The sequence below is a fragment of the Pelophylax lessonae genome, assembly GCF_965119305.1.
Source record: "Pelophylax lessonae genome assembly, chromosome: 3".
NCBI classification, from domain to species: Eukaryota; Metazoa; Chordata; class Amphibia; order Anura; family Ranidae; genus Pelophylax; species Pelophylax lessonae.
In genome coordinates this window covers 491,604,681-491,621,145 of record NC_138770.1, presented here as the reverse complement: position 1 = coordinate 491,621,145, position 16,465 = coordinate 491,604,681, and the positions used below count along the sequence as shown (strand labels likewise).

At 44.1% G+C, this 16,465-nt stretch overlaps 1 protein-coding gene across 2 annotated transcripts in view; it reads left to right on the top strand.

Moving 5' to 3' along the window:
- RIOX1 (ribosomal oxygenase 1) overlaps nucleotides 1–16,465 on the top strand; it is a 320,376-nt gene that overhangs the window by 156,396 nt on the left and 147,515 nt on the right. For both annotated transcript variants that reach the window (XR_014225073.1, XM_082251939.1), the window contains exon 8: nucleotides 12,878–12,912. Coding sequence is in view for 1 of the 2 variants with exons in the window: in XM_082251939.1 (XP_082108065.1) it covers nucleotides 12,878–12,912 (35 nt within the window). In the remaining variant the exon portion in view is untranslated. The remainder of the gene's footprint in view (nucleotides 1–12,877; nucleotides 12,913–16,465) is intronic.

The window sequence follows — 16,465 nt, the reverse complement described above, 5'->3', positions numbered from 1 at the left end:
AAGAGCACTTTTTTGCCACAGGCTGCTAAAGCTAAGGGACCTCGCAACAAGCGAGGACCTTTCTTTACCGCCCATAAAGGGCGCCCGGCTGGTACTAGCGGGAAAGGCAAGACTCCTCCAGGAGGGTTCAAGAGGGGCTGGTCGGACAAGCAAAGGACCAACCCAGCCAAACCCGAAGCTAAGGAGTACACAGCCTGAAGGTGCGCCCCCACCCGGTTTCAGGGTGGGGGGACGTTTTCACCGGTATTCAGGACATTAGATCGAGCATCAACCACTACTACCGGTGCGATTCTTCCCTTCCAACATTTAAGTACTACAGGAAGCGGTAATTACCGTTCCCTGAATAGATCTTTTCCTTTACCTTTTCCTAAGATTAGTCCCGATACCTCACAGGAATCGGATCTGGTTGACCAGGTAGGCCAAGTAGCCTCTAGTCGGGTGACTTCGGTCCCTGAGGTACAACCAGAAAAGATCACCTTTCCTGATAACTATCAGGTATCTGATAAATGTGTGGGAACAGAAAACGACCAGACTTTCTCGGATGGTCGGGGCCAGATACCTCTAGGGACGCCTGGTTCAGATCCAATCAGCGCCAGTGGTCCTAGAAATTCTAGGCTGGCCTCCTCAAGCCGGCCTGGCCGACTTGGACATGTTAGTCGTAGACGTTCCGTGGGAACTTCGTCTCAGGGAGTGTCTATGGTCTCAAGGACCAATTTACCATCATGCTTTACAGTCGCTGGGTTTAATGGCCTGGCCATTGAGACCCAAGTACTGAAGGACAGAGGTTTGTCAGCTTCAGTCATTCCTACCCTTATTAAAGCAAGGAAAGCGACTTCCAGCAAAGTCTATTATCACACATGGAAAACTTATATTGCGTGGTGCGAATCTTTAGGATTTCCTCCACGTACCTATTCGGTGTCTCGAATATTGGCCTTTTTGCAACAAGGGGTTGAGCAGAAGCTAGCCTTGAGCACCATCAAGGGTCAAGTTTCAGCATTAGCAATCTTCTTTCAGAAGCCTTTAGCTACCAAATCCTTGGTGCGGAATTTCATCCAGGGGGTGCGGCACCTGGCTCCTCCAGTCCGCGCGCCCTTACCGCCGTGGGATCTTAATTTGGTTTTGTTGGTTCTACAGAAACCTCCTTTTGAAAACATCAGGGAGATTCCCTTGCTTACTTTATCCCAGAAAGTGGCCTTCTTGGTGGCTATTACTTCTGCTCGCAGGGTGTCAGAACTGGCTGCATTATCATGCCAGTCCCCATACCTAGTGATTCATAGGGATAAGGTAGTACTTCATCCTAAGCCATCTTTTCTTCCTAAGGTGGTTTCAGATTTTCATCTGAATGAGGATATTGTACTACCTTCCTTGTGTCCTCAGCCCAAGCATCATCGGGAACATGCGTTGCATTCCTTAGATGTGGTTCGGGCAATCAGGGTATACCTGAAAGCTACGGAATCTTTCCGTAAGACGGATTCACTTTTTGTGATCACAGATGGCCCCAGAAAGGGTTTGCCTGCATCTGCCGCGACCATTGCCAAATGGATTAGACAAACGGTGGTACAGGCTTATTCTATTAAGGGTCAGAGTCCTCCGTTCCCTGTTAGGGCGCACTCCACTCGAGCGCTCAGTACTTCCTGGGCCTTTCGCCATCAGGCGTCAGTGGTCCAGGTATGTAAGGCGGCCACCTGGTCGTCAGTACATACCTTTACAAAATTCTATAAAATTGATGTGACGGCATCGGCGGATGCCTCATTTGGCCGCAAGGTTTTGCAGGCCGCAATTTGAGGAGACCGGTGGTCTACCTCGAGGGTTTTTTTCTGTTTGAAAAAAAAAAAAAAAAATTGTTTTCTCTTTTTTTGTTGAGTCTCATCATTAAGGATGAGCATTGTAAACTTCTAGTTGGCACCGGTTGGGCCTTCTAGATTGGGATTTGATTTCCATTTTCCCACCCCTCAGTTGTGATATTGCTCTGGGACGTCCCGAAGGTGGTGTATCACCGAGGACTACGTCTGTCAATGAGCGCTAGAGAAAAATGGATTTTTGTAAAATCTTACCGTAAAATCCTTTTCTCTTAGCTCATTGACAGACGTAGTCCCCGCCCCTCTGTTTTTTTGAGTTGGGTTAAAATCTCTAAAGACTGCTTTTTCACATAACTGATTTGCTGAGGCAGAGAGAGAGAGGATATACCCTCTGGGACTGCCCCTGGGGTGTGGCCAGAGCTTTTTAATTTCCTGTCTAGTCCTGCTCCTGTGGAGGCAACATAACCCGAAGGTGGTGTATCACCGAGGACTACGTCTGTCAATGAGCTAAGAGAAAAGGATTTTACGGTAAGATTTTACAAAAATCAATTTTTCTGTAAAACAAGAGTTAAGTATTGCCAGGAAACGCTATCAAAAGCTTTGTTAATGTCCAAGCTTAAAAGGAGGACTTGTTTTATGTTTAAATTCGCGTCCTGGATTATGTTAGTCACTAAACGAATATTGATCATTATTTGGCGGCCTGGGATGAATCCTGTTTGATATGGGGAAATAAGTGAGGGGATAATTGAGGCCAATCTATTAGCCAACAGTCTACTAAAAATGTTTAAATCATTGTTTATAACAGAAATAGGGCGATAATTTTGCGGTAACGTATGGTCTTTGTCTGGCTTAGGAATTAGAGACATATTGGCCAATAACTTCTGCTCTGGGAATGTGCCCCCGTTAAGAATGTCATTGTATAGTGAGGATAAGTGAGGGACAAGAAGCTGGAAGAATTGCTTGTAATATGATGATGAGAATCTGTCTGCACCTGGGGCTGAGTTTTTTTTTTAGAGATTTTATAATTTGGATAATTTCGTCTTCTGTGCAAGGGGCATTTAATTTTTCAAGTTGGCTTTCAGATAAGGAGGGGATAGTAATCCCTTCCAGCCATGATAAGGCAGAGGATGAAATAGAGGAGGTGGGACATAAGAGGTCTGAATAGAATTTATTTTAAGATAGAGAGGATATCATGAGGGCGAGTGACTGTCTGGTTTAAATTATTTTTCAGTTTGTATATATGGGGTGGTTTAATGGATTAAGTTTGTAGGTGAACATGGTTGAGTAAGAATTGCTTGATAAAATCTCCCTTTAGAAAATCTAAGGGCCTTCTCAGCCTTATATGAGAGTAGAGAATCTAGTTCGAGCCTCTTCTGGGTTATTGTATCTGCAATTCTCTGATCGCGCGTGTTATAATGTATTCGGTATAGATGTTGGAGGCCCCTTGTTATCAGTAAGATATCTGTCCATCTTTCCTTGTTCTGGTCCACAGCAATTTTAATTAGGTTACCCCTGAGGACTGCTTTATGGGCCAACCAGAGACTAGAGGGGAGAGTTTGAGGGGAGGCATTTAAGTGAAAATATTCTTTAATCTTTTCAGAAATTTGTTGTTGACATATGGTATCTGACAATAGTGAATCATTTAATCTCCAGGAGTATGGGGTTGTTGAGAGGCCTATAAGTTTTGTGGTAAACAATGATATATGGTGGTCAGACCATACACAAGGAACTATGGCAGTAGCGTCTGTTGCATTTGGTGTACAAAAGATAAAATCTATTCTGAAATAGGAATCATGAGGGTTCGAATAAAAAGTGTACTCAAAGGCTCCAATGTTAAGCGATCTCCATGTATCAATCAATTGTAAGGTATTTAAATGGGTACATGTAGATTTTGAGAATGCTTTCGAGTTTAGTGTATGTTTACTTCGGTCCAGTGAGGGCAGAGCTACTGAGTTAAAGTCGCCACCCAATATAATATGTGGGGAGTGGTAGCGTTGCAAAGTATCAAAAAATTGGGTGAAGAAAGTAGATTGTGCTTCACTGGGGGCGTAAAGGGAAGCTATCGTCAGCTTTTTACCTGCCAAATAACCTTTAATTATGATAAATCTACTGTCATCGTCTTTGTAAACTTGATGAACATCCATTGGAAAAGAGTGGTGGAGAAATATTGCAACTACTGCAACTCCTTTAGTTTTGTTTGGGGCTAAAATGATTGATTATATGATTTGGGAAAAAATGTGGGGTGGTTTTCCTTTGAGAAGTGCGTTTCCTGTAAAAGAATTACCTTTGCCCCTAATTTTTTATATTGTTCGGGGAGTTGAATCCCTGAACATTATGAGAAAGAAATATGGTCATTTAGGAAAGGAAAATGTGGAGCTAGCTGACAGTCGGGAGTACATCAAATAGGTACTTACTCTTACTCCCTGTTGCGCCTTTCCAGACACCGAATGTTAACGAATGAGTTCTAAGTATCATCCAAGTTCCTGTTTGAGAGATTGTCAATGCATATGAACCTCTAAAAACTGTACTGTATGACATCACCCTGATAAAAAAAAAATGTAAGTACAGTAATATATACCTTAATGAGAACAAGCAAAAATTTTACCAGGTATACGGGGATTGGGAAGATAAATTCTCCCAACCGACCAGGATTAGAACGTGGATCCGAGGATCCAGATCTCAGCGACACCCAGAAGGCGAACAAAAAAAAAAATCGGAGATGTGTGGAAAAGGCATCTGAGAGGAAGGGAATCAAAATTTCCATCTAGAAAGTGCCCAAAGAGTGGGCTAATCGCCTAGTGAGAGTGGCTGAGTGGGGGTAAATCATGCCCGACAAAAAGTGGGGGGCGGCCACAAAAAAAAATTGGTAAATATAACTGTGTCATATTAAATCTGCAATTAGACCATGTGCAAAGAACCATGTAAAGAGAGTACACTCCCTGCAGTAACATAGCAGTATAAGAAAGAAAACAATAAACAAATATTAGGAATGGAAACGTTGCCCTCTAGTGTCCAAATGTAAAAACACCTTAAGATAATACCATGGTGGAGAGATGAAAGGGAAAAAAATGATTATAAAAGAAAACGGTTGTGCTCAGACTTGATGGGCCATTTGTATGAAGTCAGTCTATGAAATAATCATCTCTATAAAAAAGCGTCCATAGAAGAGTCAGAGAGCATCTGGTAATTTAAACTTTAGGAGGGTCCTGCCTCATGACAAACTCTGCGTCTTCTAGTATCCAAATGTAAGGATACCTTTAAAGATATTTCTGTGGTGGAGAGATGAATTCAAAAATAATAGAAACTGGTTGTGCTCAGACTTGATGAGCCATTTGTATGATCACAGAAGTCCATCCATGGAATAATAAATCATCTTTATAAAAAAATGTCAATAGACGAGTCAGAGAGCATCTGGTGATTTTAAGCTTTAGGAGGGTCTTTGAGATCCTGCCTCATGACGAACTCTATTTCCTCTCGGCGAGGATGTGCTCCAAATAGGAATCGGGCAGGGGGTGCCCGGGGTATGTTGGACGGACCCTGGGTCCAAAAGACCCAGTTTAATTAAGATCTCCCGGCCTTCTGTAACGGAGGTAGCTATGTACGTGGAACCATTGTGAGGAATAATCAATTTAAATGGAAAGCCCCATTTGTAGCGAATCCTTGCAGATGCCAGAACCGTTGTGATGTCCTTCATCTTCCTGTTCCTTTCCAGGGTAGCCTGCGAGATATCTGGAAAAATTTGGAGAGAGATTCCATCCAGCATAATATTTCTGCTATTGCGGGCAGCTCTCAGAATCTCCTCTTTAATCAGAAAATCTTTAAGGCACAAAATAATGTCCCTGGGTGGTTTGTCTGGGGGTGGCTTAGCTCTCAGAGCACAATGAAACCTATCACATGTAAAGGCTTTAGGTTCTTGGTCGGGGAGAGTGAAAAAGCTTAAGGGTGTAGTCAGTGAGGTCTGTGACAGATTCCGGAGCACCTCTGATCCTTAGATTGTTTCTCCTGTTTCGGTTTCAAGATCTTCTACATGAGCCTGTAACTGAGTGAATTCATTGGACAGAGTTTCATGTTCTCTGGACAAATCGTTATAAGCTATGGCCAGCTCATCAAGTTTATTTTCTAGGAGGTCCGTAGGAGAACCCAGAGCTGCTATTTATTTCTTACGTTAAAGTTGTGGTAGATTTATTAAGTTCAAACTGAAACTTGTCCATCAGTTTGGCGCAAAGAGCTTCCAGACTATTATCTAAGTCCGCTTTGTTTAGTGGAATGCATTCTCTATTTTGCCAATGGCTGGTTGATTCTAATTGCTTGTCTGCATTCGATGGAGTAGTAGGAGATGCAGATGGAGAGGTCTGAAGAGAACCAGACCTGCGTTTCTCCATACTGTACTTCTCTTTGGATCTAAGTAAGTATTGTGTGAGGGATTTCTGTGGTCCTCCACGTCCTTTCTTCCGTGGAGTAGGCATGCACAGGTACACAGTTATGAGGGTGATAATAACCGGTGTGTATTATAGTGATAGTGGACCCCAATCTGTGGTTTTAAGCCCTGGACATGCTAGGGCCACCCCCCTCCATGTCAAGCACGCTCCCCCTCAGTAATTGTTTACATAACTTTTATCATCATATGTCCTGTATTTTAATTGCATACGAATCCATATGAAAAATGTAATTATCCTTTTGTTGTGGGGCAAATTTGATAGTTGGAGAACTTGAGGTTATCTACCTGTGAACAAGTCCAGTATAGCCTGCTCTAGACCTGATGCAGATATGGATCACTAGACAAAATGATCAGTATAGAAAAGGGATAAGGATATCACAGATCTTAAAGATTCTAACACAATGGTACAGTCTCCGAACTATTTGGTTGTTGCAGTAGATTTGTGTGCTTTCCAGAATGTAGTACTGGATTACTGGAGTTTGAATGTCATTTCTTGAAGGGGAAATGAAGTAATGGTGGGGCCCTCCAATATAATAATGTGGAATGTATCCACTCCAAGAATATGCATTTGAGCTTTATAAGCTGGTAAATATATAAAGAGGAGAAGCAGATGAGAAGGGAATTTAATATAATTGATAGGCAGGCACTGAGGCTTTGTGGTAGAGCAAGCAGGAAAAAAAAAAAAAAAAAAAACCCATCCCATGTGTAGGGGTTCCTTATAGCAGTGGTCCTCAACCCTGGCCTACAGGGCCCACTAACAGGCCAGATTTGCAAGATAACTGAAATACATCCCAGGTGATATAATTTGCTGCTCAGTGATTGCAGTACTCTAGTCTGCATCTCCCCAAGGTAATACTTAAAACCTGGCCTGTTAGTGGGCCCTGAGGACCGGAGTTGAGTACCACTGCCTTATAAGCTTTAGGCTAGAGCTGTGGTGGTGTTTGGAATGTCCTGCGTTTCTTTAGCCCCTGGTTGGCGATGAAGTGTGATGGTACGCTTTCAATGTGGGTGCAATGCTCTGCAGGCAGATTGAGATGCAGACAATTGCTGGTTTATGGCACCGCTGGCAAATGAAACCAAAAAGGGCTGTAGCACTCAGTGGGATTATTAGTGATGTCCTCTGTGATAAAGGAGAATTGACAAGGAGCAGTTTCTCCACTGACAGTGCAGGATGTAGGCCGCAGTGGGGTGGAAAAGATGGCGTCTAAGGCGCGGGTAGGCCGCGGGTCTCCTGAACACAGCAGAGTGTGGGGGTCAGTCTGTCTCGCCCAAGCTATTGTGCCTGCTCCCTGCACAAGCGGAGGGGTGCCACCGGCAGTCCCGATCCCCGAATCAGCTCCCTGAGGGACAGAGGGCCTCGGATGCAGGCCCTGGCAAGATGGCGGTCGGCGGCGGGAGAAAGGAGGCACGGACCGATTGCAGATCCCAACTGTGGTACGGGAGGTAGTGGAGGTGGCGGATGCAAAGTGGGGCACACGATGGATTGGATTCGGGGAGATCCTACCTTCCTCCCTGAGAAGGATGTGCCGGGCCGCGGCTGCTCCGGAGGCGGCAACAGTATGAATAGGCCCTGGGGTCCCTAGTCAGCCATTAGGTGCGGAGAGCCAAAATAAAAGATATCGATGCAGCGTGGATCTCCCTCACCAGCAGTGTAGATTGTACCGGATTCCCTGGCAGAGGAAGCTTTTCAACAGCTTAAGGTAGCATTGCATAAAGGAACAGTGTTGACCACCCCCCAAACGTATACCTTTTGATATGGGCCTGGGAGCAGTCTTGTCATGGGGAATGGGGAAGAACATCCAGTAGCATACCTCATCTCCCAAAGACAGCTCTTTAACCCTTTGGCTCGAAGGCCCTGAACTGCTTTTTTAACAACAGGTAGCCTGACCACTTTTTCACCCTGTTAGTTTTCATCTACAGCTTTCAGTGTGCATGAAAGACTGCCCCCCCCCCCCCCCCCCAACCATATATTTTCTGAAAGCACAGGACTAAAATGTATGATTCTTCTGATTGTTTGTTGCATTTATCAAAACAATGTTTACAACATTCCTGCTAAATTTAAAAGATAAAACTGTAATTAGGTAATAAACAACAAATATTTGTGAATTTTACATTTGTACCTTTTTGCGAAACTGAAAAATCGAAGGTACTCAAATCTGTAAACAAGCAGTTTGCTCAAAAAATATGTTAAAGTTGGCCTTTCATCTTTGCATTGTAGCAAAGTCTGATCCTTAGTGCTGAGCATGAGTTGAAAAAAATGATGCAAACGTACATTTTAATACAACGCAGTGCACTACAATGTGTATGTGTTTGTGTGGGATGTTTTAGGCCTTTATCACAGGGCTGAAAAAAATACATATTTTTGCACCCAGAAGTTACAGGTGTTTGTCCGGGGCAGGTAACAGCCTTTACAAACACGATGTGTTGTTTACATGCACAAAGCTGTGGCATCTACTAGCCTGTCATTATTTTTGTACAGTAGGTTAAGAAATGGAGATTGATAATGTACTAGATGCATAATTGTAGAGGTCATATACAATTGGGGGGGGGGGGGGAATGGGTTAATGTCCCACATGTGCAGGATAAGGGAGGTGATGGTCTAATATAGGGTTCACAAACAGAGCAAGGCTGGAGATCAGATGTATAGGACAGTAAGGGGGCATAGAAGGTTTAAAGAACAATCCTAATGTCAGTGATATTGAATGAGTGCATCAGCAGCTACTGAAAATTCATTCATTCATTTCCCATCCATAACTTACTAAAATTTCTCTCCTTTCTCTGTTGTAAGAGGAAGGGGATGCTGATCCCCAAATGTAAACAATGTGTAGTGAGCCATTTTATGACCGCTGTTTGCCTCACAGTGATTAGCGGGTAGTACTGCTGCCCAAGCTGTTTTACCCATTGCCGTTTTAATAATGGTGCTGGGAAAATAACAGTCCACCAATCTGCTGTTTAGAAACCTACTTTTGACAAATAAAAAAACATAAAAAAAGTTTTAAGTTGTCAGTTTCCTTTGATTGGTATGGGAAGTCACTCTGGTGGTTAGGATGGTAAGACTTTCTCTTGCCTTACCCTGGGAAGGATGGCAGCCAGAACAACACTATACTTCATCTAACCACTCATTAATGTGAAACGACATTGAAAACATTGAAAGGGAGCTATTGCCTAATGAAGATATACTGTCATTACCTATTATGCAGAATGTGGGATTTTTTTTCCTTTAAATGCCAGGAGGTGTACACTTAAAGCCTGTTCACATAGCCTGTGCACTAAACCCCAGCAGTTGTGTGGTCAGCTCTCCAATTCAGTTGCAATGAGCTGGCGGTGGGCTGGTGTAATGCCTGTTTTACTGCATCACAACTTCCTTTCTTTTTTTTTTTGCTACAACTTTTATTTGAGGTGTGCAGAAGTGACACTCCATTGCTGCAGTCGTGCTGCTATACAGTGATATGTGATGCCTTCCTGTGTTTAACTAAAATGCAGCATGTCTGCATTTCCTCAAAGGTCACTGCATCACAACTCCGGAGTGCTTTGCATTGTTATCGGAGCACATAAAAAGCCGTTGTTTTCTGTGGGTGCTTTTATCCATTTGGTAAAACGCAGGTCACCACAGTATGTGTTAACAGAGCCCTAAAGTGGTTGTGAACCTTAGACAAGAAATATGAACAAAGCATATCCCCCTGTAGTGTGTACTTGTCTCAATCAAGGGCACTAATTGTCATTTCTTTTTCGTTCACTGATGGACACAGCTCTGTGTCTTCTATCTAGACCATTGGGCTTTATGCTGCTCTCTAAGAGTAGGACTAGGCAGAAACCTTTTTGCTTACGCCCCCTGGGGCAGTCCCAGAGGGTATGCCATTACTTCCTGCTGTAGTACTTCCAGTTTTTTCTGCCTAGTCAGGAGTAAGGACCTGTCTCTCAGCTGGAGTCTGCAGTCCTGACATTTTTTCCTATTTAAATGGAATTTTTTACTTTTTCTTATTTTTGTTTCTATGTGAACTACAATCAACTGTTCCTGTGAGAACTACAATTAACAGCCGGACTGGGTGACGCACTGGATATTCTAGATCCTTACTGTCTTCCCAGTCTGGCCTGCGAGCGCAACCCAACTATAGCTCTACACTAAGTTGGCTGTGACATAGCCCCACTGGACGGGGGCTGACCAGCAAATGTAAAAAAAACTTGCGAGGTCGCATTACCATGGTCATGACAGCAGTCATGACCAGAGTCGCAGTATACCTCAGGCTGCAGCACCCCCATTCCAAAATGGTGCGGTGGACGGCTAGGAGTGGCTGACTGGTATGGTGAGTAGTGTCCTCCCTCTTTTCCTGCGGAATTGTTGGGGTGGTCGCATGCCCCCCCCAGGGGTGGCCGCATGCCCCCTCTGGGGGTGGTAGGCCCCCGTGTCCTTCCTCCCCCTTGTGCTTCCCCCTCCTCCTTGCGGGGTTCCCCCTTAAATTTTTATGCCCTGTCCCCCTCCGGCCCCTGTCCCCTGTCCCCCTCCGGCCCCTGTTTGGGGGCGTGGGTTAAATTGGGTAGGGGGGGCTACATGGTGCTGGGCTGGAGGAGCGGTGGGTGATGCGGGGGGGGGGTCCCTAGGAGGTCCCCTCCTAGGGTCTGTAAATTTTTCCGTGGAGTCAAGGATCCCGTGAAGCGCATGGTCTGAGACCATGCTGAGGCTGTGGGGGCCTCTAGTGTCAGATCAGCGTTTCCTCCTCCCCTTTTCAGCAGATCGTTTTGGCGCTTTCAAGCTCGGGTGGGAAGTCTCTGAGGATACACTATCCTTCCTTTTATGTTTACAGCGCCGCGGGTGCGCTGATTCTTGTAGTGCCACATGGGGAGGGGCCTCCTGTTTTTTTTTTTTTTTTTTTGCTGAGCAGCTCGGTCCCGCTTAACCTGTTATGGTCATGAAGCCTGGGAGCGCATTTTACCACCCGATCCACTCCTGGAAGCTGCAGAACTTCTGCGGTCTCAGTCTGCCCTGGCAGTCATGACTGCAGCCCTGCAAAGCCCTCCCAAAGTATATGTGGCCCTGCAAAGGAGACCTGGCAGGAAGTCCCTTCTGCCTTCACCTGTATCCTTTGCTTCCTCAGATTCTGAGGTAGATTTGGCCGCCGCAGACGAGTGTCAGCCCCCACTGGGTCTGCGTCTACGCATTCTGAGTGCTTGAATAGTGAGGATGAGTCGTCCTCTGCAGCCGTGCATGAAAAAGCGCTGGTGGAGGCCCTGATTGTATCAGTGTGGAGGACTCAGCTGCTGCTGAGACGGCGATACCGGTGCAATTTGGCACCCGCAAATCTTCCAAGGTGAATAAGGTTTTTCCTTTTCCTACCTGTTTTGACGAGATTGTCACTAGTCGGTGGGGTTCCCCAAAACGCATCATTAATACCTAAGCGTTTTGCTAGAAGATATCCCTTTGAGGAATGTCTTCTGAAGAAACTGACGGTTCCACCGTCGGTGGACTCTCAGGTTTCCAGGCTGAAAAAGACCACACTTTTGCCGGTGGAGGATTCCCTGTCTTTTAAGGACCCCGTGGACAAGAGCGCTGAGGCTCTGGTCCGGCACCTTTTCACTGTGGCTGGTTTAATTTTAAGACCGGTGTTTGCTATCACCTTGGTATCCCAGACCTCAACAGAATGGTCTTAGGTTTTGCGCCAGGATCTGGAGGGGAGTCCACGCTTCTTGAGGGTGAAAATTTCTTCTGGTGGTGAGCTCCAGTTGTTCCCAGTTGAGCTCCTGTTATTACCTTGTTGGCTATGTTTAGCCTTGTTGGGAACTCTGTTTCCCACCCCCTCATGTTGACACTGTTTTGGGACATCCCAATGGTCTGAAAACTTGAAGCTGTGTCTGTCAGTGAACGAAAGAGAGAACTGGATTTTTGTCTTACCGTAAAATCCTTTTCTCTGAGGTTCACTTACGGACACAGCACCCGCCCCTCTGTTGAGGTTGAGTTATTTGTTCTTCTAACACTGCTTGTTACAAACTGGAAGTCCTACAGCAGGAAGTGATGGTGTACCCTCTGGGACTCCCCGGGGGCGTAACCAAAAAGGTTTCTGCCTAGTCCTACTCCTGAAGAGAGAGAACATAAAGCCCAATGCTCTGAAAACTTGAAGCTGTATCTGTCAGTGAACCTCAGAGAAAAGGATTTTACGGTAAGACAAAAATCCAGTTTTCTCTCTGCTGCCCTATTCCTCTGTTATCATGAGTCTCTTCTGACAAGTTTTTTCCTGACACCAAGGGAAAAAAGTGACATGGGGAGGGACCTCCAGTACACAGCCTGTGATTGACAGCCTCAGCTCTGTTGTGTGCTGTGTGAGAGGGGGGTTGTGTGGCCTTCCCTTCAATCTGCTCTGCTGTCCTCACTGATCTCTGCATATTTTAATTCAGCTCCCCATCCACTTTGAATGGATGTAGAGAAGAGAGGCTGCAGTTAAACAGGCACAACATATGTAGGGGCCAGTTACTTCACTGGGTATATGTAAGAGTTTACAGCCACTTTAAAACACTTATAAACAGTCCTGGAGTAAACTATTTGGAATATTGCAGCACAAATAGATCTGACAGTGATTAATTTAGGATATCTAGATTGTTATGTTATACTTTGCTTATAACAAAGCCATTTTATGTTTTTTGATTGTAGGAATACATCAGAACAGCTTCCTCAGTTCTCAAGTGGTAAGTAATTACTGTGTCTGTACAAGAGTAGTTTTGGTTTATATACTTTCAGAGAGATGTTCAGCTGTCCAGATATATGTCTATATAAACACATTTTCTATCTTTCTCTCAGTCTAAAGCAGTGTTCCTCAAACTTTTTTCAGTCAAGTACCTCTTGAAAATTATGAACAGTCTTGAGGCACCCGTTAAAATTATGGAGAATATTGGGGAACTTCATTCTAAAATGTAAAAACTATTCTAATAGTTTTACATAATGCAGCAACGTCCACATATGTAGGACACGTAGATCTTCCAAAGCAAATACACTTTTGTAGATTGGTACTGACTAGGATTCCAATGTTTTTCTTCTCTCTTAGTTTTTTTTTTCCATCACTCTGCTAATGTGACCCCAAAGCTGATGGAGAGAGGCAAGGGAGGGTCACACAATGATGCTATGTAGGCAGCTAACATGTTTCTTATCAACTGACCATGCCATTGGTCGTTAGGAGTTCGGCAGCTAGAAGGTTGTAATGGTGCACAATGAAAATCTGTGGCTTTATGTAACTACTGGCTTCATCCACCCACCGCCTTGTATACAATTTTTGGGCAGTTTTTAGAACTTTTTCCAAGACACCCCAGAGTGCCAGGGCACCCTGGTTGAAAAGGCTGGTCTAAAGTATAGTAGTCCACTATAAAGCTTTTTTGGCCATACTTCTCATATGGGACACAGGAGTGCTTTTATTTATGCACTCCCATGTCCTTGATTTAGCCAACAGCAGGTCTGTAAGTCCCCAGATCTCGCTTCTAGGCTGGAAATCCTAAAATAATAAAAAAAAATGATCTTGGCTTTCCAGCCGAGGCAACAGCAGGGTTTACAACTGCCGAGGCTGGACGTGACATCACAACATTTCGCCCGGCCTCCGAAGGTCAAAGAGATGACCGGGGACCATCTGATCCTCTGTCAGCTCATGGTAAATGGCCCCTGCTGGCAGATTCGTTCTCCGGCTCACCGGTAGAACCACTGGAGGGCATCAGGAGGGGGATATGTCTTCCACTGCACGTGTAAAAACAATCAAGCCGCTGTATTGTTTTTACAGTGCAGTGAATCGCCGTCAGAAAAAGAAGATATCTGAATGATGCCGGTAGGGGAGACGTCTTCGTTGGTTTCTGGATCCGTGGACCTTCTTGATACAGGACACGTGGGTCCACAAAGTCCTTTGCTTTGGCTACAAGATCGAGTTTCGATCTTATCCTCCGGAAAGATTCTTCCCTTCCAACCTGCACTTGTCCCCAGATCGCTTAAGGGATCTCTTTGGGGCAGTGCAAAACTTGTTAGTTCAAGGGGTGATTGTTCTGGTTCTGGCATCGGAACATTTTCAAAGTTTTTACTCAAATCTGTTTACAGTTCCCAGGAAGGAAGGCAAGGTACGTCCAATTCTGGACCTCAAGGCGCTAAACTGCTTTGTGCAGTGTTCTGGACATTTTATAGATAGGAACCTCCTATCCTCATATTGATTAGTGGTTCCAAATTATTAACTACTGCAGTAGGGAACAGACACAAAGAGATACTCTGCATCTTTCCAAAATAACTGTTCTGTTTTATTTGACGCAATTGAAACCTTTTATACACATAATTACGTAGGTATCACATTATTATTATTACAGTTGTACTTTCACGGTAACAAGGGACGTAATGGAATGCAAATATGTAATGAAAACATTATTAGTGCCGTGTGCACCATGAGTGCAGTGTGCAATACATACAAAATAATATACAGTGTGTAAACATTTCCTTTACAGCGGGTATAGGAATTCCGAATAGAGTCCATTCGCACTAAAAACGAGTACATTCGAAACTAAAACTTTTTTTTCTAAATTTTCAGTCTTTTTTTTTTTTTTCATTTGTTTATCAAAAACGAAAAAACCCAGTGATGATTAAATACCCCCAAAAGAAAGCTCTGTCGGTCTCGAAAAAGAAAAAAAGCGTTAAAATAGCTAAAAAGCTTAAAACTGGGCAGGAAGGGGGGGGGGGGAGTGCCTTGTATTGAAGTGGTAAAATGTTTTCTAAAATCTTACACTTTAAAGTGGTTCTAAAGGCAGAAGGTTTTTTCCCTAATGCATTCTATGCATCACGAGACAATACTTTCTATGTTTAGCAGCCCCCCAATACCTAAACGAGCACCATCTTGATCCTGCAATGTTGCACGAGAGCCTCGGCTGTCCGGGCCGCTCCCTCCTGATCAGCTGAGACATAGCAGCGGGCGCCATTTACTGTCAAGTAAAGTTAGTGAACCAGTGAGGTGAGATAGGGGGCAGGGCCGAGTCACTGCTCTGGTCTGATTGGACACACGGAGTAACCTCTTGGCTCGGGTGCTTCCATGGTAAGCTGCTTGCTGTGGGGAATTCGGCAGAACAGAGGAGCCAGGAGCGCCAACGAGGGACCAGACAAGAGGAGGATCTGGGCTGTTCTGTGATAAACCACTGTACAGTGCAGGCAAGTAGAACATGTTTGTTATTTTTAACCCCCAAAAAAACAAGACTTTAATATCCCTTTAAACAGCAATCCAATTTTTGAATGAAAATTTGGATATCAGCTAGGGTCTAGGGTTTCTATAAACAGTATGTGTTCCTTGACTTGCTAGAAGTTCTGTAGTCTTGCAATATGGGTTCTTTACGTCTGAAGCTACCAGTGTACCTAGGCCTGCACTCCTTTATAAATAGGAAAAGGGAATCTGTTGTGGTTGTGCAGATGTAGTTGCACTGCTGTACTTGATTTTTACTGTTCACAGTGCAGCTAGGCAAGGAAAGGTGTGAACATATTGGTTGCTTAGATAAAAATCTTTTCAGAGTTTGTATAATTTGCCTCTTTTTCAATCCAGGGTTAAAGCAGTATTAAACCCAAAAGCAAACCTTTATTATTTTGCTGCTTACTAATTCTTAGATGTGATGACTGTATTCATTTATTTTTCTAGGCTTGTTTTCTTCAATTTTCATCTGGTGATCTAGCTAGTAAGTCTGCTGTTTACAAAAGCACAGGCTCTCCAGCAGAATTTATTATTGTTATACAGGATTTATATAGGGCCAGTGTGCGCAGCGCTTTGCAACATTAGGGCAAACAGTACAGTTACAATACAGTTCAATACAGAAGGAATCAGAGGGCCCTGCTCTTTAGAGTTTACAATCTAAAAGTATCTGTTTATATGGATGAAACAAACAACTTAACACTGGCAGGGGTAATTACACTGGCAGGGGTGATTACAATGATCAGCTTTTATTCATGCTAAACTTTCTTATAAAAGGAAAAAAAAAAATCTGTGTGCTGTAACCACGTATAACAGGTGAGCTGAAGTTTGGCCTCAATTTGTTAATGGTTCTAAATCTGATAATACATTTAACACTATCCTCCCCCCCGACTGACAATGCTGCTGGTGTGAGGTGTGTTTTACTGGCTGGATCACCAGGTGAAAATAGAGGGGAAAAGCCATTGACAAGAAAACTGTGGCAGCCACGACATCTAATTTGTAAGCTGCAATATAATGCATTTTTTGGTTTTGAGTTTCAAGCTTTAGGACCG